A 24,670-nucleotide genomic window follows, 5' to 3' on the forward strand; every position below is an offset into this window, starting at 1 on the left:
TGGTTATCAGGAGAGTACAGGTGAGCTCAACGTGGCATATCATTAGTAAGGATGTGCATACTGAGCAGAGAGGAACTTTCATCAATACATATTTTGCAATAAGGCCTCATGCACACGACCGTTGTTGTGGTCCGCATCCGAGCCGCATTTTTTGCGGCTCGGGTGCGGACCCATTCATTCTGTCTGCATCCGTTGCTCCGTTCCGTTTCCCCACAAAAAAATATAGCATGTGCTATTCTTGTCCCTTCTGTTCCGAAAATTGCGGAAGGCATAAGGGCGGCTTCCGTTTTTTGCAGATACGTGGTTTGCGGACTGCAAAAAATGGAACGGTCGTGTGCATGAGGCCTAAATTGCTATATCAACCATTTTGATCTAACCTTTTGCTATATTGGGCTTGATATAATGCAACTAATTACTAATATATAATACTAACATACACAAAGGTGTTTTGTTAGGCTACTTTCACACTCGCGTTTTGGGCAGATCCATCATGGATCTACAAAAACGGATCCGTTACAATAATACAACCGCATGCATCCGTCATCAACGGATCCGTTTGTATTATCTGTAACATAGCGAAGACGGATCCATCATGAACTCCATTGAAAGTCAATGGGGGACGGATCTGTTTTCTATTGTGCCAGATTGTGTCAGAGAAAACGGATCCGTCCCAATTGACTTACATTGTGTGCCAGGACCATTTGGCTCAGTTTCGTCAAGCAGATAGCAAAGCAAGTGTTTTGGTGTCCACCTCCTGAGCGGAATGGAGAATGAACGGAGGCAAACTGATGCATTCTGAGCGGATCCTTTTCCATTCAGAATGCATTAGGGCAAAACTAATCCGTTTTGGACCGCTTGTGAGAGCCCAAGATGGATCTCACAAACGGAAAGCCAAAACGCTAGTGTGAAAGTAGCCTTAGTAGCTATAATGCACGTTTGGGCTGCATTTCAGGAACCCTCTGGCTGTGCTGACCTATGGCCAGAATAAAAGATTGTGAAAGTTGAAATTCATCATACTCAATCCTTGTTTCGTTCAGGGACTGCTAATGACTGCTCCCATGAGCAGTAGATTGTCCTGTGTGTATGGCCAGCTCAAAAACAGGGACAGAATAGGTTAAAAATAATAAAAATCAATACTCACTGTCGATTACTGCTCGTCCAGTCCCCACTATTTCTGGTTCCAAGCTTGACATACAGGAAATAGCATGGACTACCCATTCAGCCAATCACTTACTGCTCCGGTGACCTGCCTCAAGCAATGAGTGGTCAGTCCAAGCCGGTTCCTGTCTGTCAAGATTGGAAACAAGAACTGAAGAGCAGTGGGGACAGGAGCAGCGTCTGAACGGCAGTACCATAGGATCTGTGGGAATTGACTATTTTGTTATATTTAGAACCCATGGTAAATTTATTACCATGGAAACCCTTTAATAATGGTTGTTAGCATACTGCTAGAATACAGTGAGCCATCTATATGTGATTGCTGAAGGTTCTACTACTGACACTGGTCATTTTCAGGGAAAATTCAATTCACCATGAAGCCGAATTTCCTTGTGCTTCGTGGTAACGAATAAATTTCCTTGAATGGAGGTAAACATTTTTAAAAAAAATCATACTTACCTCATCCATTTGAGTGCGAAGAGCAGGCTGCCGCCATCTTGATTGAAGATCCCATGCCAAATTCTGTGCGCGGTAATGTATGACGTCACCAAGCTCGCCGGGCAGCACGAGATTTCACTCTGGATCTTCAATCAGCACCCGCCTCTTCATGATCAAATGGATGAGGGTAAGTATAATTTTATAGATTTTTTTTATTTTACACTGTATTATTAATTTCAGATGTAGCAATCAGCTATGAATTCAGCATCTGAGGGGTACAATGACTGGGGGCTGCGCAATCATCGTTCCCTGTAATTTCACCCACTACTTACAAAGAAATGCGCTTCGTGACAAAGTAATTCATCACAAAGCTAATTTTTTGTAAGATTCAGCGAAGCAGCCGAATCCAATTTTCCAATATTTTGCTCATCTCTAATCACTAGAATGGAGGGGCTGCTGTGCTTGGTGGAATGTTGTAACCCCTTCAGCTTTTATGAGACACAGCACCACCTACATCCATAGGCTGTGTAAACCTGACAAATACCGTATATGTCAAATGGATACTCTTTGGCATACATTTGCCCCATAGAAACTGGTTTGAACATTGAGCATTGCCAGTGGCGTAACTAGAGTTCCATGGGCCCCAGGGCAAACTTAGAATTGCCCCCCCCCCCCATTTTTTGCCATCTCTGTATATATTTCATTTTGCCCACTGTATACATTCCATTTTTTGCCCCCTCTGTGTATATTCCATTTTGCCCTCCGTATATATTCCATTTTGCCCCCCTCTGTATATATTCCATTTAGCCCCCTCTATATATATTTCATTTTGTGCCCCTCTGTATATATTCCATTTAGCCCCCTCTGTATATATTTCATTTTGTGCCCACTCTGTATATATTTTATTTTTTTTGCCCCCTCTGTATATATTTCATTTTTTTGCCCCCTCTGTATATATTTCATTTTTTTGCCCCTCTGTATATATTTCATTTTTTTGCCCCCTCTGTATATATTTCATTTTTTTTGCCCCCTCTGTATATATTTCATTTTTTTTGCCCCCTCTGTATATATTCCATTTTGCCCCCTCTGTATATATTCCATTTTGCCCCATCTGTATATATTCCATTTTGCCCCCTCTGTATATATTTCATTTTTCCCCCTCTGTATATATTTCATTTTTCCCCCTCTATATATTTTTCATTTTGCCCCCTCTGTATATATTTCATTTTGCCCCCTCTGTATATATTTCATTTAGACCCCTCTGTATATATTTCATTTTTTGCCCCACTGAATATATATCAATTTTGCCCCCTCTGTGAATATTCAATTTTGTCCCCTCCGTATATATTTCATTTTTTGCCCCCTCTGTGAATATTCAATTTTGTCCCCTCCGTATATATTTCATTTTTTGCCCCCTCTGTGAATATTCAATTTTGTCCCCTCCGTATATATTTCATTTTTTGCCCCCATATTTTTTATAATTTTGCCCCCAGGTCCTCATATGGCCGGCGCGGGCCCCCCTTTCTGAATTCAGACTGTGAGTAGTCAACCATTAAGTTTAGTCAAGTGCGGCATGCCACTGTTCCGCACTGCCATCACTGTCAGGTGCCCCCCGTGAGTATGAAGCCAGTGTGCACACAATACACATACAAAAAAAATACTTACCTACTCTGCTCCGCTCCGGACTAAGTTCGGTACGGTGATGAAGACGCGGTCTTCTCGCACAATCCCGTCATCCGGCGTGCGCCACGTCATCCCACGTGATCCCGCAAGACCCGACACTGAGGTCACGGGTCTCGCGAGATCCTCACAGCACGAAATGTCTGGTGGCACAGCGCCGGAGAGGGTATAGGTGTAGGTGGGTTAGGTAACTAACTTAGGTTACTACTATAGTACGCAACACTGCACAGGTAGCGCCGCCGACCAGGCACAGAGAGGCCCTGACTGGCCATTAAAAGCACATGCGGGGCTGCGGAACATAAGATATTCGACTCAAGCCAACCATAAAGTGAACATAGCCTAACATTTATATATCATGCATAATAATTCAATGTCGTTTCCGATTACCAAAAACTATAGTATCAAAGTAACCATGTGTTGTGTATTATCCCAACAGGTGTGAACTTGGCAGCATTTATCATCATTGTGTTTTCCTACAGTAGCATGTTTTATAGTATCCACCGAACTGCAATTATGGCCACTGAAATCCACAACCACATCAAGAAAGAAATGACCTTAGCCAAGAGGTTCTTCTTCATTGTCTTCACAGATGCCCTGTGCTGGATTCCTATTTTCATACTTAAACTTCTCTCCCTGCTTCAAGTTGTGATACCAGGTGGGTTTAAATTTTGAAGTCGGATCAAGTGTACAGAACATACAACCAGTATAAAAAACATTGCTCACATACAGCGTGTACAATTTTCACAGGTAAAACGAGGCGGCAGATCATAATGAGGTCGTTATTATGGGGGACTTCAATTACCCAGATATAGACTGGGAAACTAAAACCTGTATATCCTATAAAGGAAACAGGTTCTTGGCAATAACCAAAAACAATTACCTTTCCTAACTGGTTCAGGACCCGACTAGAGGGACAGCCATACTGGACTTAGTATTTACCAATAGACCTAACAGAACAACAGATGTGCAGGTTGGAGGACACCTGGGAAATAGTGACCATAAAGTAATAACCTTCCAATTGTCATTCGAAAGAGTGTTTCTTTAGAGAGGAACAAAAATACCAAACTTCAAAAAAGCTAAATTCAGCCAACCAAGAGAGGCCATAGGCCTAACTAACTGGGACTAAGTCCTCAAAAATCAAAATACAGCCACAAAATGGGATATTTTTAAAAGCACCCTAAAATCTAATTGTGAGAGATGCATACCTTATGGGAATAAAAAGTTAAGGAACAAGAAAAAAACCAATGTGGATAAATGGAACTGTAAAGAAAGCAATAAATGACAAAAAGAAAGCATTTAAATCACTAAAACAGGAGAGTAGCGAGGAAGCACTGAAAAACTATAAGGAAAAAAATAGAATATGTAAAAAACAAATAAAAGCAGCCAAACTAGAGACCAAGAGATTAATTGCCAAAGAGAGCAAAACTAACCCTAAAATGTTCTTCAATTATATAAATGGTAAAAAATCTGAAGGTGTCGGCCCTTGCAGAGAGCGATGAGGAAAAAGCAAGACTATTAAATATTTTTTTCTCCACTGTATATATATACTGTATGTATTCATTTAGAGAAAACTGTATACAGTGCCCCCCTTGACTTTTTTCGTATTTTGGTGCCTCACAACCTGGAATTAACATAGATTGTTTGAAGATTTGCATCATTTAATTTACAGAACATCCCTACAACTTTGAAGATTTTTTTTTATTTTTATTGTGAAGCAAACAACAAATAGGACAAAATAACAGAAAAAGTCAATGTGCATAACTATTCACCCCCCATAAAGTCAATACTTTGTAGAGCCATCTTTTGCGGAAGTCACAGCTCCAAGTCGTTTGCATAAGTCTCTATGAGCTTGCCACATCTTACCACTGGGATTTTTGCCCATTCCTTCTTGCAAAACTGCTCTAGCTCCTTTAAGTTGCATGGTTTGCACTTGTGAACAGCAATCTTTAAGTCTGACCAAAGATTTTTTATTGGATTGAGATCTGGGCTTTGACTAGGCCATTCCAACACATTTACAGGTTTCCCTGAAACCACTCAAGTGTTGCTTTAGCCGTGTGTTTGGGGTCATTGTCCTGCTGGAAGGTAAACCTCCATCCTAGCCTCAAATCACGCACAGAGTGCGTGATTTGAGGCTAGGTTTTGCTCAAGAATATTCCTGTATTTAGCACCTTCCATCTTTGCCTCAACTCTGACCAGTTTCCCAGTCCCGGCTGCTGAAAAATGGTGTTCTTTGGGTGATGTGATGTGTTGGGTTTGCGCCAGACATAGCTTTTTCTTTGGACGAAAAGTTAAATTTTAGTCTCATCAGACCAGAGGACCTTCCTCCATACATTTTGGGAGGCTCCCACATGCCTTTTCACAAACTCACAACGTGCCTTTTTGTTTTTAGCTGAAAGTAATGGCTTTCCTCTGGCCACTCTGCCATAAATCCCAACTCTATGGAGAGTACGGCTTATTGTCGTCCTATGTACAGATACTCCAGTCTCTGCTGTGGAACTCTGCAGCTCCCCCAGGGTTACCTTAGGTCTCTGTGCTGCCTCTCTGATTAATGCCCTCCTTGCCCGGTCCGTGAGTTTTGGTGGGCGGCTGTTTCTTGGCAGGTTTGCTGTTGTGTCATGTTCTTTCCATTTGGTTATGATCGATTTGATGGTGCTCCTGGGGATCATCAAAGATTTGGATATTTTTTGATAACCTAACCCTGACTTATACTTCTCAACAACATTGTCCCTTACTTGTTTGGAGAGTTCCTTGGTCTTCATGGCAGTGTTTGGTTAGTGATGCCTCTTGCTTAGGTGTTGCAGCCTCTGGGGCTTTTCAAAAAAGGTATGTATATGTAATGACAGATCATGTGACACTTAGATTGTACACAGGTGGACATCATTTCACTAATTATGTGACTTCTGAAGGTAATTGGTTGCAGCAGAGCTTTTTATGGGCTTCCTAACAAAGGGGGGAATACATACGCACATGCCAATTTTCTGTTTTCTATTTCTAAACAATAGTTTTATTTATATATTTTTCTCATTTCACTTCAGCAACTTAGACTATTGTGTTCTGATCCATCACATAAAATTCAGATTAACAAAACATTGAACTTAAGTCTGTAATGTAGCAAAATACGAAAAAAGTCCAGGTGGGTGAATACTTTTGCAAGGCACTGTATATGAATGAACCGTTATTGTAAATGCGAGTCAGTTTAAGAAATTACATTTTGTACCCTTTGATATATCAATGAAATTCTAATTTGAAGCTAAGTAATTTTCTTAACTGCATTTATGACTTTATAGCTTATGTATAAGCTGTCATATTAAACCTTAAATCCTGAAAATTATATGAATATTAAAAAGATAACTAGTGATGGCTTAAATTGTGCTTTGGGATATCTAGAAGGCTTCCAGGTGGAATAAATCAAAGTCATTATTTTAATTGTGAAACAGCCATGAATAATACTGACTGTAATGCCAAGATAGTGTGCATTCTAAACTGGGGCGATGAGCTGGGAAATAATATGTTTGCTATATTAGGTTGAGAATGTGACTGCAATATCTATTCAACTTAGGGGCTGTTCACCATAATACTAGGGACAATCAGATATTTGTAAGGCTATGTTCGCACATTTTTTGTCCCACATTTTACATATACAAACATTGGGGAGGGGGGGGGGGAGATGCAAAAGCATAGTACACTACACTTTTCCATTATGCAGAGTCTAGCAAAAATATATGTTAGGTTGTGTTCACATCACATTTTCTTCCCCACGTTTAACATATATGTATGCGTTAAATGGATACCTCCAATGGATGTCATACAGTGGCATCTGTCACTATAGGGGCCCATTGTAAAAAAAAATATGTATCTATTAATGTACACCTTTTTTAGCTGGACTCTGCAGAATTGATAGGTCTAGTGTACTATGCTTTTGCATGCTTTTTTCCCCAATGTATATGTTAAAAATGGGATAAAAACATGATGTGATCAGCCCCTTAAAAGTTTGTTTTATTTATGATGAAACCCTAGGGTGATTGATGCTAATGTACTGCAACCGTCTGAGGCATCTGTTTAAGTATATGTCATGTGTATACAGTCGTGGCCAAAAGTTTTGAGAATTAGATAAATATTGGAAATTGGAAAAGTTGCTGCTTAAGTTTTTATAATAGCAATTTGCATATACTCCAGAATGTTATGAAGAGTGATCAGATGAATTGCATAGTACTTCTTTGCCATGAAAATTAACTTAATCCCCAAAAAAACTTTCCACTGCATTTCATTGCTGTCATTAAAGGACCTGCTGAGATCATTTCAGTAATCGTCTTGTTAACTCAGGTGAGAATGTTGACGAGCACAAGGCTGGAGATCATTATGTCAGGCTGATTGGGTTAAAATGTTAGACTTCACATGTTAAAAGGAGGGTGATGCTTGAAATCATTGTTCTTCCATTGTTAACCATGGTGACCTGCAAAGAAACGCGTGCAGCCATCATTGCGTTGCATAAAAATGGCTTTACAGGCAAGGATATTGTGGCTACTAAGATTGCACCTCAATCAACAATTTATAGGATCATCAAGAACTTCAAGGAAAGAGGTTCAATTCTTGTTAAGAAGGCTTCAGGGCGTCCAAGAAAGTCCGGCAAGCGCCATGATCATCTCCTAAAGAGGATTCAGCTGCGGGATCGGAGTGCCACCAGTGCAGAGCTTGCTCAGGAATGGCAGCAGGCAGGTGTGAGCGCATCTGCACGCACAGTGAGGCGAAGACTTTTGGAAGATGGCCTGGTGTCAAGAAGGCCAGCAAAGAAGCCACTTCTCTCCAAAAAAAACATCAGGGGCAGATTGATCTTCTGCAGAAAGTATGGTGAATGGACTGCTGAGGACTGGGGCAAAGTCATATTCTCCGATGAAGCCTCTTTCCGATTGTTTGGTGGATCTGGAAAAAGGCTTGTCCGGAGAAGAAAAGGTGAGCGTTACCATCAGTCCTGTGACATGCCAACAGTAAAGCATCCTGAGACCATTCATGTGTGGAGTTGCTTCTCATCCAAGGGAGTGGGCTCACTCACAATTTTGCCCAAAAACACAGCCATGAATAAAGAATGGTACCAAAACACCCTCCAACAGCAACTTCTTCCAACAATCCAACAACAGTTTGGTGAAGAACAATGCATTTTCCAGCACGATGGAGCACCGTGCCATAAGGCAAAAGTGATAACTAAGTGGCTCGGGGACCAAAACGTTGACATTTTGGGTCCATGGCCTGGAAACTCCCCAGATCTTAATCCCATTGAGAACTTGTGGTCAATCCTCAAGAGGCGGGTGGACAAACAAAAACCCACTAATTCTGACAAACTCCAAGAAGTGATTATGAAAGAATGGGTTGCTATCAGTCAGGAATTGGCCCAGAAGTTGATTGAGAGCATGCCAAGTCGAATTGCAGAGGTCCTGAAAAAGAAGGGCCAACATTGTAAATACTGACTCTTTGCATAAATGTCATTTAATTGTCGATAAAAGCCTTTGAAACGTATGAAGTGTGTGTAACTATATTTCACTACATCACAGAAACAACTGAAACAAAGATCTAAAAGCAGTTTAGCAGCAAACTTTGTGAAAACTAATATTTGTGTCATTCTCAAAACTTTTGGCCACGACTGTACATTAAACGTTGGGCATGAATGTGATGTGAGCGCAGCCTTACAAACATATGGTTCTCCCCAGCATTATGGCCATGTCACAGGTAAACTATAGGCAGGAATCCAGGATTTACAGTAGAATGTTAATATTGTAACTTACTAAGAAAAATATGTTCCTTTCACATATACTTCACATATAGATGTTCATGTCTAGTGTTGATGGAGCACCAAAGTGCTCGGGTCGAACACCTCGGGATGCTCGGGTGCTCTACCGAGCACCCGAGCACAATGGAAGTCAATGGGAGAACCCGAGCATTAAACCAGGCAGCCCCTGCTCTGAAGAGGGGAGGGTGTCTGGTTCATAGGAAAAGGTCCGAAATTGATGGAAACACCACCTAAATGGGGAGGATGTCTGGATGCATCTTTGACTCCCTGGTCGCTGCTGTGAACGATGTTGTCCGAGTAGTACGCCACTTTTACAGACTGACAATAATACGAACAAAACCGAAGATAAAATCGATTTTAGAGGAAAAATTGTTAGGCAATATTCTTTCCTGTATATTTACTTGTATATAAAGTGCAAGTGCTGCCAAAAATTTCAAGGAAGAGGCACTCCGATACAACCTGTATATCACATAATGGAGGGCCTCATTCACATTGTGGGACTCCTACACTCATAAAGCCTATGCAATATGTGAAAGGTCTCCCAAAAATTACTAGGAACCGGCACTCCAATGCACCCTTTATTACACATAAAGGAGGGCATCATACACCCTTGAAAAATTATGATTGATGGCCTGCTGGTGACCCTCAAAAACATTATGAGCAAGGTCCTGCTGGTGACCCTCTAAATGGCGATGGGCCTGCTGCTGAGCTCACTCTCTAAAACATTAGGGGCGAGTGCCTGCTGCTGATCTGAGCATCGAAAAAATTATGGGCGAGTGCCTGCTGCTGAGCTGACCAGTGAAAAAATGATGGGCTTGTGCCTGCTGCTTAGGTAACCATTGAAAAAATTATGGGAGAGGGCTTGCTGGTGAGCTGACCCTGTAAAACATTATGGTTGAGAGCCTGCTGGTGAGCTGGCCCTCAAAAATATTATATGCGAGGGCCTGCTGGTGAGCTGACCCTGTAAAAGATTGTAGGTGAGAGCCTGCTGGTGAGCTGACCCTGTAAAACATTATGGTTGAGGGCCTGCTGGTGAGCTGACCCTCAAAAACATTACATTCGAGGGCCTGCAGGTGAGCTGACCCTCTAAAACATTACATGCGAGGGCCTGCAGGTGAGCAGGTGAGATGACCCTCTAAAAGATTGTAGATGAGGGCCTGCTGGTGAGCTGACCCCCTAAAAGATTGTAGGTGAGGGCCTGCTGGTGAGCTTACCCTCTAAAACAGGGGTGCACAACCTGCGGCCCGTGGGCCGCATGCGGCCCCCGGAGCCAAGGTTTGCGTCCCCCGTCCTGCTGTACAGAAACACAGCTAATCATGCGATCAGCTGTGTTTCTTTCTGGAGCACCACACAGGGAAGGATGACAGCTCCTGCCCCTGTACTATAGCAGGAGTCTGGAGCAGGACAGGTCCCTGGCTATTGGTGAGAGTGGGGGCGGCCGAGAAGAAGGCAGGCGCAGTTTATCAGCGCTTCTGCATTCTTCTCAAGGAGCGCTCTGCAGCAGTGGCATACTAAGGGAGAGGTGTGGGGGGCAGTCCGCCCCGGGTGCCGCTCTCAGGTGGGTGCTAGAAGCAATGAGCGCTTCCATCAATACAGATGGAAGTGCTCATTGTTGGAGCACAGGGAGCTGCAGTTCTGTCACTCACTGCTCCGCGCTCTTCCCCTCCTTCAGGCCGGCGGCGCTCTGAATGGTAGAGTAGGAAGACTTCTCCCGCTCCACCATTCAGCCTGCAGACACGGATTGCGCTGCCAGCGTGTGTGGGCCGAGCCTGTAGCCCGGGAATCTGCATAATCTCCGCCCACACAGTGCTGCAGAACGATCTGTGCCGGCAGAGAAGAGAGGTATGTGAGCTTCCGGAACGGGACAAGGTGAGTAGGTACTGTGTTTGCTTGTTTTTTTGTTTTTAAAGGGGGCACAATGGTCATTGCTAATGTGAACGGGGCACAATGGACATTTTTACTTTGGAGGGTGGAAAATGGGCATTGCTAATGTGAAGGGGGCACAATGGGCATTTCTACTCTGGAGGGGGCACAATGGGCATTTATTCTATGGAGGGGGCACAATGGGCTTTGCTAATGTGAAGGGGGCACAATGGGCATTTCTACTCTGGAGGGTGCACAATGGGCATTGCTAATGTGAAGGGGGCACAATGGGCATCATTTCTACTCTGGAGGGGGCACAATGGAAATTTCTTCTCTGGAGGGGGTACAATGGTCATTGCTAATGTGAAGGGGGCACAATGGGCATTTCTATTATGGAGGGGCACAATGGGTATTTCTACTCTGGAGGGGGCACAGAGGGCATTGCTAATGTGAAGGGGACACAATGGGCATTTCTTCTCTGGAGGGGGCACAATGGTCATTGCTAATGTGAAGGGGGCACAATTAGCATTTCTACTCTGGAGGGGGCACAGAGGGCATTGCTAATGTGAAGGGGACACAATGGGCATTTCTACTATGGAGGGGGCACAGTGCACAGAAGGCATTACTACTATGAAGGGGGCACAGAGGGCATTATTACTGTGAAGGGGGCACAATTGGCATTACTAACACAGAGGGCATTACTACTATTAAGGGGGCACAATGGGGATTTCTACTATGGAGGTGACACAGAGGTCATTATTACCGTGAAGGGGGCACATTGGGCATTATTACTGTGAAGGGACACAATGGGCATTATTACTGTGAAAGGGGACAATGAGCATTACTACTATTAAGGGGCATTATTACTGTGAAGGAGGCACAAAGAGGGCATTACAACTGTGAAGGGGCACAGATAGGGTATTACTACTGTAAAAGGGGCACAGAGAGGGCATAACTACTGTGAGAGGGGCACAATGAGGGCATAACTACTATAAAGGGGCACAATGTTGGCATAACGACTGTTAGGGGGCACACATCTGTACAAAACAATGAGGGCAATACTACTGTGAGGGGTTTACGATTTTCTTAAAGTATTGGGGGGGGTGCCAGAGAAAGGACCCACCCCGGGTGCCAAACAGCATAGGCACGCCACTGCCGCTGATCAGCTGATAAACAAGCGATCACTCGTTTATCAGCTGATTTGCATGTTTTATCAGGATGAAAGACGTACAATTATTGTCACCGTGCATATCTCACCGTGTAATCAGGAATTTGCTGCCAATAATCAACAGAACTGAATGAGGGAGCAGTGACTGTGGTAGTGATCATTCCTCCCCATTTACTTTGCATCAGCCTGTGTAATAGACTGATGCAAACAAGTGCTGATTAACTTGTTTTTTTGGCGGCCCCTTGAAATAAAGCAATGTGACAATGCGGCCCCGAGACCAAAAAAGGTTGTGCACCCCTGCTCTAAAACATTACATGTGAGGGCCTGCAGGTGAGCTGACCCTCTAAAAGATTGTAGGTGAGGGCCTGCTGGTGAGCTGACCCTGTAAAACATTATGGTTGAGGGCCTGCTGGTGAGCTGACCCTCAAAAACATTATATGTGAGGGCCTGCTGGTGAGCTGACCCCTAAAAGATTGTAGATGAGGGCCTGCTGGTGAGCTGACCCTGTAAAACATTATGCTTGAGGGCCTGCTGGGGAACTGACCCTCTAAAACATTACATTTGAGGGCCTACAAGTGAGCTGACCCTCTAAAAGATTGTAGGTAAGGGCCTGCTGGTGAGCTAATCCTGTAAAACATTATGATTGAGGGCCTGCTGGTGAGCTGACCCTCAAAAACATTATATGCAAGGGCCTGCTGGTGAGCTGACCCTCTAAAAGATTGTAGGTGAGGGCCTGCTGGTGAGCTGATTCTGTAAAACATTATGGTTGAAGGCCTGCTGGTAAACTGACCCTCAAAAACTTTATATGTGAAGGCCTGCTGGTGAGCTGACCTCCTAAAAGATAGTAGGTGAGGGCCTGTAGGTGAGCTGACCCTCTAAAAGATTGTAGGTGAGGGCCTGCTGGTGAGCTGACCCTATAAAAGATTGTAGGTGAGGGCCTGCTTGTGAGCTGATTCTGTAAAACATTATGGTTGAGGGCCTGCTGGGGAGCTGACCCTCTAAAACATTACATTTGAGGGCCTGCAAGTGAGCTGACCCTCTAAAAGATTGTAGGTGAGGGCCTGCAGGTGAGCTGACCCTCTGAAAGATTGTAGGTGAGGGCCTGCTGGTTAGCTGACCCTGTAAAACATTATGGTTGAGGGCCTGCTGGTGAGCTGACCCTCAAAAACATTATATGTGAGGGCCTGCTGGTGAGCTGACCCCCTAAAAGATTGTAGGTGAGGGCCTGCTGGTGAGCTGACCCTGTAAAACATTATGATTGAGGGCCTGCTGGTGAGCTGACCCTCAAAAACATTATATGCGAGGGCCTGCTGGTGAGCTGACCCTCTAAAAGATTGTAGGTGAGGGCCTGCTGGTGAGCTGATTCTGTAAAACATTATGGTTGAGGGCCTGCTGGGGAGCTGACCCTCAAAAACTTTATATGTGAGGGCCTGCTGGTGAGCTGACCCTCTAAAGCATTAAATTCAAGGGCCTGTAGGTGAGCTGACCCTATAAAAGATTGTAGGTGAGGGCCTGCTGGTGAGCTGACCCTATAAAAGATTGTAGGTGAGGGCCTGCTGGTGAGCTGACCCTGTAAAACATTATGGTTGAGGGTCTTCTGGGGAGCTGATCCTCAAAAACATTATATGCGAGGGCCTGCTGGTGAGCTGACCCTCTAAAAGATTGTAGGTGAGCTGACTCTGTAAAACATTACGGTTGAGGGCCTGCTGGTGAGCTGACCTTCTAAAACATTATATGTGAGGGCCTGCTGGTGAGCTGACCTTCTAAAACATTATATGTGAGTGCCTGCAGGTGAGCTGACCCTCTAAAAGATTGTAGGTGAGGGCCTGCTGGTGAGCTGACCCTCTACAACATTAGAAGCGAGGGCAGACTAATAGGCATGTTGATATGAAGGAAGAGGAGGAGGGCGAGAAAAGGAAGATTGAACCATATAACTTTTTTTATGGCCGAAGGGGTGCATGGGAATACAGTGTATTTAGTACATTATAAAAAACACATTTAAAGTGCCTTTATGTTCAGCTGCTTTCCTCTGGTGAAGTAGAGAAGTCAGGGGCAATCCAGGCCCTGTTCATTTTCATAAGAGTCAACCTGTCAGCATTTTCAGTTGACAGGCGGATGCGCTTATCAGTTATTATGCCTCCAGCATCACTAAATACCCGCTCTGACAAAATGCTGGCGGCAGGGCAGGCTAGCACCACCAAGGCGTATAGCGCCAGTTCGTGCCACGTGTCCAGCTTGGACACCCAGTACTTGTAAGGCACAGAGGGATCGATGAGGACGCTGACATGGTCTGCTATGTACTCCTTCACCATCTTCCAAAACTTTTCCCTCCTTGTGACACTAGGCCGCGCAGCAGGGTGAGGGTGCTGGCGGGGTGTCATGAAACTGTCCCAGGCTTTAGAGAGTGTTGCACTGCCTCTGTTGGAACTGCTGTGTGTCCCCCTCGTCTCCCCTGCTTAGTTGTCCAAGGAACTACATACTCTGCCGCCAGCATTGTCAGCTGGAAGTTTTTGGAGCAATTTTTCCACAAGGACCTTCTGGTTTTGCACCATTTTGCTGGTCCTCTCCACCACAGAAATGAGAGATGAGAAGTTCTCTTTGTAGTGGGGGTCGAGAAGGGTGAACAACCAGTAATCGGTGTTGTCCAAAATGCGTAAAAAGCGTGGGTCACGGGAAAGGCAGCCTAACATAAACTCAGCCATGTGTCCCAACAGGCAAGAATTCGCTGTCGTCATCAGGAGGATGACTCTCCATCTTCTCATCCTTTTCCTCCTCTTCTGCCCATCCACACTGAACAGATGGATTTAAACTTCCATCTACCCTCTGTAGCGGAGGCAACCGTCTCCTGCTCCTCCTCCTCATCATCCAATTTGCGCTGAGAAGACGAACTGAGGGTGGTCTGGCTATCACCCTGTGTAATGTCTTTCCCCATTTCCACCTCTTCCACATGCAAAGCGTCGGCCTTAATTTTGAGCAGCGAGCGTTTGAGTAGACACAGAAGTTGGATGGTGACGCTGATAATAGCGTTATCGCCGCTCACCATCTATGTTAATTCCTCAAAGTTTCTTAAAACCTCACAGAGGTCAGACATCCATGCCCACTTCTCGCTTGTAAAGAGCGGAAGCTGACTGGAAAGGCGACAACCATATTGCAGCTGGTATTCCACTACTGCCCTCTGCTGCTCACAAAGCCTGGCCAACATGTGGAACGTCTAGTTCCAGTGTGTGCTCACGTCGCACAACAGTCGGTGAGCTGGCAATTGTAAGCGCTGCTGCAGCGTTGACAGACCGGCGGAAGCTGTCGATGACTTGCGGAAATGTGCACACTCATGGCGCACCTTCACCAGTAGCTCAGGCAAATTGGGGTAGGTTTTGAGAAACCGCTGAACCACAAAGTTGAAGACGTGGGCTAGGCATTGGATGTGTGTTAGCTTGCCAAGCTCCAAAGCCGCCACCAAGTTACGGCCAGTATCAGACACAACCATGGCTGGTTCTAGGTTGAGTGGCGAGAGCCACAGCTCAGTCTGGTCTCTTATCCCCTGCCACAGCTCTGCGGCAGCGTAAAGTTTGTCACCGAAGCAGATCAGCTTAAGCACGGCCTGTTGACGCTTCCCCACTACAGTGCTACACTGCTTCCAGCTACTGACTGATGGCTCTCTGGTGCTGCAAGAGGATAATTCTGAGGTGGAAGTGGAGGAGGAGGCGGAGGAGGAGGAGAAGTGGGGGTTGGAGCCACTAACGTAGGTGGTGGCGGAAATCCTAATGGAATTAGGGCCCGCAATCCTTGGCGTCGGCCATTCCAGGGTACAACTCGCTCCCAGCCTCTACAACGTTCACTCAGTGTGCCATCAGGGAAATGTAGCATCCCTGGCCGAAAGCACTTGTCCATGTGTCACTGGTTAAGTGGACCTTCCCAGTAACTGCGTTGCCAGGGGGGTGATGTTACGGGACACATGCTGGTGTAAGGCGGGCACGGCACACCGTGAAAAATAGTGGCGGCTGGGGACACTTCCATGCGTAACAAGGGACGGCTGCCGACATCAGGCTGCAGAAGGCCTCAGTGTCCACAAGCCTAAATGGTAACATTTCCAGGTGGATATGGTCGGTAATGGTGCTTGCGAAGGTCCAGGTGCAGGGCGGGAGGCATCCTGGCCTGCGCCTTCGACAGGGGATTGGCCAGCACGTAACACAGGGGAAGAGGAGGCAGTGGTGTGACCCGCAGACACAGATTGTGGACCCAGGCGTTCGGCCCACCTATTACGGTGCTTTGATGCCATGTGGCGGATCATGCTGGTGGTGGTGAGGTTGCTAGTGTTCACGTCCCTGCTCATTTTTGTATGGCACAGGTTGCAAATTACAATTCTTTTGTCGTCCGCACTTTCCTTAAAAAAGCGCCAGACTGCGGCACACCTACCCCTTGGCAATAGAGATTTCCACAAGGGTGTGCTCCGGGGGACAGTTGCGGGCCTGTTTGGTGTGGCCCCACTGCCTCTTCCCGCCTGTTGCGGTGCTGCGGATCCCTCCCCATCTGTACTGTTGTCCTCGCTCGGTCAGTGACTTCATCGTCCACCACCTCCTCACTCTGCTCATCCTCCTGACTTCTTGACCTAACAACAACCTCAGTTATTGACAACTGTGTCTCATCCTCATCATCAACCTCTTGAGACACTAACACAAGGAGTAAGGTGTACTCCGAAACGCATTTAGTGTTTTAGACCTGCATTTGTGGACTATTCCCACCACTTCACAATTATGGGTATTTAGCAGAAATAATCTCATAACAAAATCTGTATAGAGACACCACAGTGAAACGTTCCTCCCGATGCCCTATTGACAGCAGGAGCGCAAGCGCAAGATCGCGGACGTAGTGCCGGCACACGTGACAGTCTTGAACTTCAAACCACGGGATCACGTGAGAGGCCCAACGCGAACAGCACAGAGTGGCAGAGCCGGCATACAGGGCTCCGGAGACCCTCGATTCTCCAAGAGAGAGGTATAAAACTTCCATGTACCCAGCCGCACACGAGCGACCCTCGATTCTCCAAAAGAGAGGTAAAAATACCCAGCCGCACACGTGGGACGCCACGGAGCAGCCGTGGATTTTAAACCTACTAACCCTGATTAACAGTGAGGGGAAAGTGAGTGATACTTGGAAGTAATATCAAGTAATATATACTATATTGATTATATCGGTTACATGCCAAACACACCTAGTTTGGGATATCCAGTATATCTAATAGAATATAAATGATTGCACTGAAGTAGGAAATAACTCCATGTGGACATCTACGATCCTTCTAACCATTGCTAACTATCTTTTAATAATTGAATCACTTCCTTCTACGCGGATCCACTTATACATTATAAACTATCTATATGGATTCATGCATTTATGACCATTGACGAACTATTGTTACGCCTTGGACAACCGCCTGATATTAGAATATAGAGCGACATATGCAGTGATATATTTATATGACTATATATATCTATATGTTTATATATTCATATTCACTTTTTTTATGCATTTTAACCTGTATCTTTGTTCCCTATTTTTATTTTTCTTCTTTTTTATCCTTTTTTCATTCTTTGGATTGATATCTATATTGATTTTTAACTAATAAATTTTTATCTATAGACTTAATAAAATATTTGCACCCGTTATCTGCAGGTGGTTACAGACAGTGATGGCCAGTTCGCAGTGTTCGCCGACGAACACATGCGATCTGCCATCTTTATTCCCAAGCCCGGCGATGCAGAGGTAGGTCCTTAAATGTGCCTGCGCCGCGAGCCGCTCTGAAACACATGCGGTCATCGGGAGCAGGCAGTTCCAAGAACAGCCTTCATCGGGCTGTTCTCGGAACTGCCTGCTCCCGGTGACCGCATGTCTCGTGGCGCAGGCACAGGTAAGGACTTACCTCTGCATTGCCGGGCTTGGGAATAAAGATGGCAGATCGCATGTGTTCGTCGGCGAACACTGCGAACTGGCCATCACTGGTTACAGATAATGAGTGCCTGCCATTCTCTATTTAAATTTTAACCACTTCCTATTGATTGGGTGTAATCAATCAGGGCAAGTGCACCATACCCATATTAACGGACGGGTGAGCCTCTATATTACGTTCCCCACCGTCATCTTCTGACTGTGGATGCTCCAGAGTTTGGGAATCAGGGCACAAGATCTCCTCATGTCCCTCTTCAAGCGGGCTTGTCGAGAAGCCCAAATTAAGTTTTGGTGCTGAAAAGAGCTCCTCAGAATATCCGAGTGTGGGATCACTTGTTTGCCAAGACTCTCCATGGTGGGAGGAAGGAAGATCAGGGTGAGGATTGTGTTGACCAGACTCTTGGCTACTGAGACTGGACTTGGTGGAAGACAGGGTGGTGCTTAACCGACTGGAAGCATTATCTGCTGCAATCCAACCGACCACCTGGTCGCGCTGGTCTGACTTCTAGAGCATTGTCCTGCGCCGCCCTGCAAACTGGAACATGAAGCTAGGTATCGTGGATGATTGTTTTTCTTGTGCTCTGGCAGCAGGCACAGTTTCAACACACCCAGGACCACGGCCTCTGCGTGTACCATCAGCATCATGGCTACTTCCCTGTCCCTTATCGCTCGCCTTCTTCATATTAAATGTTATATATACTTGAAAGTATGTCACACGTACAGTAGCATAAGATTTGTAAGTGTATGCGCAAAAAAAATTAAAAAAGGTATTTGGGATGTAGAAACGTCACACAGGAGAAATACCGCAGATAATGTCGCTGATGTCACCAGGGGCTAATAAAAAATTACAGGGAATGTCACAGGTATTTGGGATATGGAAACTTTACACAGGAGATGTACCCCAGGTAATGTCACTGTCCGCAGCGGACACCGTCTATGGAAAAAGTACACTGGATGTCACTGATATTTTTAGGATGTTCACACGTTACACAGAAGATGTAGCGCAGCTAATGTCACTGTCCGCAGCGGACACCGTCTACGGAAAAAGTACACTGGATGTCACAGATATTTTTGGGATGCGCACACGTTACACAGGAGATGTAGCGCAGATAATGTCGCTGTCTGCAGCGGCCTAACTATTGCACGCTATTTAGCGCAGGATGCGCTATAAATAGATATTGCTGCCACACACAACAGTCCTTAAAAGGACTTTTGGGTCTGTAAAGTTTTAGCAATTTAGCGTAGGTTGCGCAAAAAATATATATTGCTGCTGCCACACATAACAATAGTTCTTAAAAGGACATTTGGGTCTCTGACTAGTTTTTAAACTTACAAAAAAAAAAATCACTATATAGCACCCGATGACGCGTTACGGCCAGCCAATCACTGTAATGCCAGTGACCAACATGGCTACCGCATTACGGTGAAGGGCAGTACTTACATGCACGTTTATTGGCTGCGTAGCAGCCAACAAACGTGCAGGGAGGAGACTCGAGCATTGCGCTCGAGCACATGCGGTATTCGGCCGAATACTGCCATGTGCCGTGCATCGAGATGCTCAAGCCGAACTGTTGTTTGGCCAAGCATGCTCGATCAACACTATTCATGTCATCTAAGGATGACATCCATGTAACCTTAGATTGTGAGCCCCATTGGGGACAGCATGATGCTAATGTCTGGAAATTATATATTTCAGGTGGCTCAACCAACAGACTACCAAAGAATTAGATGCACTCTCTAATGGCGACACCCCCGCCAATGTAGTTGCAAAGGGAAATAGTATAGTAGTGGAGGGCACTCTAAAATCTGGTGCTTTATATGGAAAAAGATATCTATATCCAAGATATTTCCTTCAAAGAAGCAATTTTATTTATAAAAACTATATAAAAATGTACTAATGAAAATAAAAAATATATGATAAAAAAAGGGGAATAATAAAACCAATACTTTATCTGTCTATATTCTTATTCAAGGCATAGATCTGCCTATAATATTGCGATTACCAATAATGTATGCAGGAATTCAATGATAATTCATAAGGATATAGATAGAGTACTCAGTTATCTCAGTACACATAATCACATGTTCCGCTGGGTACATAAAATCACGTTACACTGAATACATATGTTTTTTACTGGATACAAAATGTTCCCGCTGATTACAAAAAGATTGTGCTGAATACAAAAATATTCTGCTGAATAAAAACATTTCTGCTGAATAAAAAAAACTTTTACTGGATATAAAGAAAAAGTTTGTCCATGTGTATCCTAGTATTTGGGCAAAAATCTGCGTTTTTAAGGATATCAATCAAATATATGCTGTTATATTACACCATTGGCAGTCACCGATATTGTCCAGTATAGTCCACATAGGTATCTTCAACTATAATTGTTGTTAATAATTGTCAGTATCTGAATCTGGCCAATATAGGGTTAATAAACATATCACAGTATTGATTATATTTGTATCTCTATAGTCATAGGCTGTTTCCTCCTTCAGAATCCAATATAAATATATATACCAATCATATATCAGGTGTAGTGTCTATAATGAGACAGTCCTTACTATAGTATTAGTAGATGTTAAGGAGAGGTATGGGGTGATTAACTACGTTACCGCGGCTTGTATGTGTCCAGGGTTGCTCTGTCGTTCAGAGGTAGAGTGACTCACGGTTACTTTAGTTCGTAGGTTTGCCTTGCTGGTGTCGGATCTATTATAAATTATATTCATCACAAACAGGAGCGCTCCGGAACTCTAAGTAAAGCAACGGAGAGGAGAAGGGGCCAGCACTCCAAGAACACGTGGGATGCCGACACCAGCAAGGCAAACCTACGAACTAAAGTAACTGAGTCACGCTAGCTCTGAACGACCGAGCACCCCTGGACACATAAAAGCCGCAGTAACGTAGTTATTCACCCCATACCTCTCCTTAACACCCACTAAGGGTCCATTCACACGTCAGTGAATGTGTCCGCACCCGTTCCGCAATTCTGCGGAACGGGTGCGGACCCATTTATTCTCTATGGGGCAGGAATGGATGCGGACAGCACACAATGTGCTGTCTGCATCCGCTTTCCCGGAGCGCACCCCCGATCTTCCGGTCTGCGGCTCCGGAAAAAAATAGAACATGTCCTATTCTTGTCCGCAATTGCAGACAAGAATAGGCAGTTCTACGGGTGTGCTGGCCGGGTGTATTGCGGATCCGCAATACACTACGGACGTGTGAATGGACCCTAATACTACACTGCGTGCAGAATTATTAGGCAAATGAGTATTTTGACCACATCATCCTCTTTATGCATGTTGTCTTACTCCAAGCTGTATAGGCTCGAAAGCCTACTACCAATTAAGCATATTAGGTGATGTGCATCTCTGTAATGAGAAGGGGTGTGGTCTAATGACATCAACACCCTATATTAGGTGTGCATAATTATTAGGCAACTTCCTTTCCTTTGGCAAAATGGGTCAAAAGAAGGACTTGACAGGCTCAGAAAAGTCAAAAATAGTGAGATATCTTGCAGAGGGATGCAGCACTCTTAAAATTGCAAAGCTTCTGAAGCGTGATCATCGAACAATCAAGCGTTTCATTCAAAATAGTCAACAGGGTCGCAAGAAGCGTGTGGAAAAACCAAGGCGCAAAATAACTGCCCATGAACTGAGAAAAGTCAAGCGTGCAGCTGCCAAGATGCCACTTGCCACCAGTTTGGCCATATTTCAGAGCTGCAACATCACTGGAGTGCCCAAAAGCACAAGGTGTGCAATACTCAGAGACATGGCCAAGGTAAGAAAGGCTGAAAGACGACCACCACTGAACAAGACACACAAGCTGAAACGTCAAGACTGGGCCAAGAAATATCTCAAGACTGATTTTTCTAAGGTTTTATGGACTGATGAAATGAGAGTGAGTCTTGATGGGCCAGATGAAATGGCCCGTGGCTGGATTGGTAAAGGGCAGAGAGCTCCAGTCCGCCAGCAAGATGGAGGTGGAGTACTGGTTTGGGCTGGTATCATCAAAGATGAGCTTGTAGGGCCTTTTCGGGTTGAGGATGGAGTCAAGCTCAACTCCCAGTCCTACTGCCAGTTTCTGGAAGACACCTTCTTCAAGCAGTGGTACAGGAAGAAGTCTGCATCCTTCAAGAAAAACATGATTTTCATGCAGGACAATGCTCCATCACACGCGTCCAAGTACTCCACAGCGTGGCTGGCAAGAAAGGGTATAAAAGAAGAAAATCTAATGACATGGCCTCCTTGTTCACCTGATCTAAACCCCATTGAGAACCTGTGGTCCATCATCAAATGTGAGATTTACAAGGAGGGAAAACAGTACACCTCTCTGAACAGTGTCTGGGAGGCTGTGGTTGCTGCTGCACGCAATGTTGATGGTGAACAGATCAAAACACTGACAGAATCCATGGATGGCATGCTTTGAAGTGTCCTTGCAAAGAAAGGTGGCTATATTGGTCACTGATTTGTTTTTGTTTTGTTTTTGAATGTCAGAAATGTATATTTGTGAATGTTGAGATGTTATATTGGTTTGACTGGTAAAAATAAATAATTGAAATGGGTATATATTTGTTTTTTGTTAAGTTGCCTAATAATTATGCACAGTAATAGTCACCTGCACACACAGATATCTCCCTAAAAGAGCTAAAACTAAAAACAAACTAAAAACTACTTCCAAAAATATTCATCTTTGATATTAATGAGTTTTTTGGGTTCATTGAGAACATGGTTGTTGTTCAATAATAAAATTAATCCTCAAAAATACAACTTGCCTAATAATTCTGCACTCCCTGTATAGTAAGGACTGTCTCAATATAGACACTACACCTGATATATGATTGGTATATATATTTATATTGGATTCTGAAGGAGGAAACAAATATAATCGATACTGTAATATGTTCATTAACCCTATATTGGCCAGATTCAGATACTGACAATTATTAACAACAATTATAGTTGAAGATGCCTATGTGGACTAGTGGACTATACTGGACAATATCGGTGACTGCCAATGGTGTAATATAACAGCATATATTTGATTGATATCAAACGGGAACGTTTTGTATCCAGTAAAAAAACATATGTATTCAGTGTAACGTGATTTTATGTACCCAGCGGAACATGATTAGGATTATGTGTACTGAGATAACTGAGTACTCTATATATATATCCTTATGAATTATCATTGAATCCCTGCATACATTATTGGTAATCGCAATATTATAGGCAGATCTATGCCTTGAATAAGAATATAGACAGATAAAGTATTGGTTTTTCTATTCCCCTTTTTTTATTATATATATATTTTTTTCATTAGTACATTTTTATATAGTTTTCATAAATAAAATTGCTTCTTTGAAGGAAATATCTTGGATATAGATATCTTTTTCAATATAAAGCACCAGATTTTAGAGTGCCCTCCACTAGTATACTATGATGCTAATGTCTGTAAAGCTCTGCGGAATATAGTAGTGCTGTATAAGTGCGTAAAAAAAAAAATTCGACTTAAAGGGGTTTTCGAGATATTTTAACCTATGACCTATCCTCTGGATAGGTCATCAGTATCTGATCAGTGGGGGTCCGACGCGGCCTTCTTGCAGCTTAGCCGAGGCCATGTGATGTCATGTTCATCGGTCACATGGTCTAGGTGCAGTTCAGCCCTATTGAAGTGAATGGAGATGAGCTGCAATACCAAGCACAGCCGCTGTACAATGTATAATGCGAGCAACGCTGCCTTCTCAAGCAGCGAATTGGCAAGGGTCCCGGGTGTCGGACCCCCACTGATCAGATACTGATGACCTATCCAGAGTATACCTGTAGGTCATCAGTAAAAAAAAAAAAGTCTTGGAAAACCCCTTTAATAGCGGTCATCTATTAACTGTGACAGTTTTTCCGTGTAGCTCATTGACATTGATTTTTTTTTTATAGATTTTGTTATCATTTACTACTTTTATAGAATTATAAACTTTAAAAAAATTGTTTTGACTCAATGTTTTCTTATTCTATAGATGGAGTTGCGTGGAGGCTTGTTTTTGGAGGGGCAGTGTAGTCTTTATTGGTACCACTTTGAGAGAAAATACAGTTTTTTGATCACTGTAAAATGTATGTTCTGCAAGTGTGTAAATGAAATATTACACACAAATACATTAGGGTAATCTTCGTATGGAGTTAATGAACCCCTTTGCACACTGACATACAGGTACATCAAGACCTCTAGTGCGACAAAAATAGTTTACATTTTACAGGGAATGAGAGAAAAGAACGCAACTGGCACTGCTACATGTGCCTATACTGTCACTGGAGCACATAAAACACTTGGATCCCGAACCTTCACAGTGGTGCTCTGTCGGTGATATAGTAGTTATAATGATAGCAGAAGAAAAAAGCACCGCGGCACTCACCACTGGTCACAAAGTTGCTGTTTGCTGTTTACACATCGTGGACGCGGACAGGACACAGGGGAATGAACAGGCTACAGCTGTTTTGCGCTGTGTTGCGCTTTGTCAAGCCTCCTGTTTTCGCGAAACAGCTGTTCATTCACCTGTGCCCTGTCCGCGTCCACGATGTGTATTTGAAAAATAAACAGCAACTTTGTGACCAGTGGTGAGTGCCGCGGTGCTTTTTTCTTCTGC

At 44.1% G+C, this 24,670-nt stretch overlaps 1 protein-coding gene across 1 annotated transcript in view; it reads left to right on the forward strand.

The window, feature by feature from the left end:
• Positions 1 to 24,670, forward strand: part of RXFP1 (relaxin family peptide receptor 1) — a 476,211-nt gene that overhangs the window by 450,914 nt on the left and 627 nt on the right. The window contains exon 17 of the mRNA XM_040418599.1: positions 3,713 to 3,931. Within this exon, the coding sequence (XP_040274533.1) occupies positions 3,713 to 3,931 (219 nt within the window). The remainder of the gene's footprint in view (positions 1 to 3,712; positions 3,932 to 24,670) is intronic.

Source organism: Bufo bufo, chromosome 2 (assembly GCF_905171765.1).
Source record: "Bufo bufo chromosome 2, aBufBuf1.1, whole genome shotgun sequence".
NCBI lineage: Eukaryota > Metazoa > Chordata > Amphibia > Anura > Bufonidae > Bufo > Bufo bufo.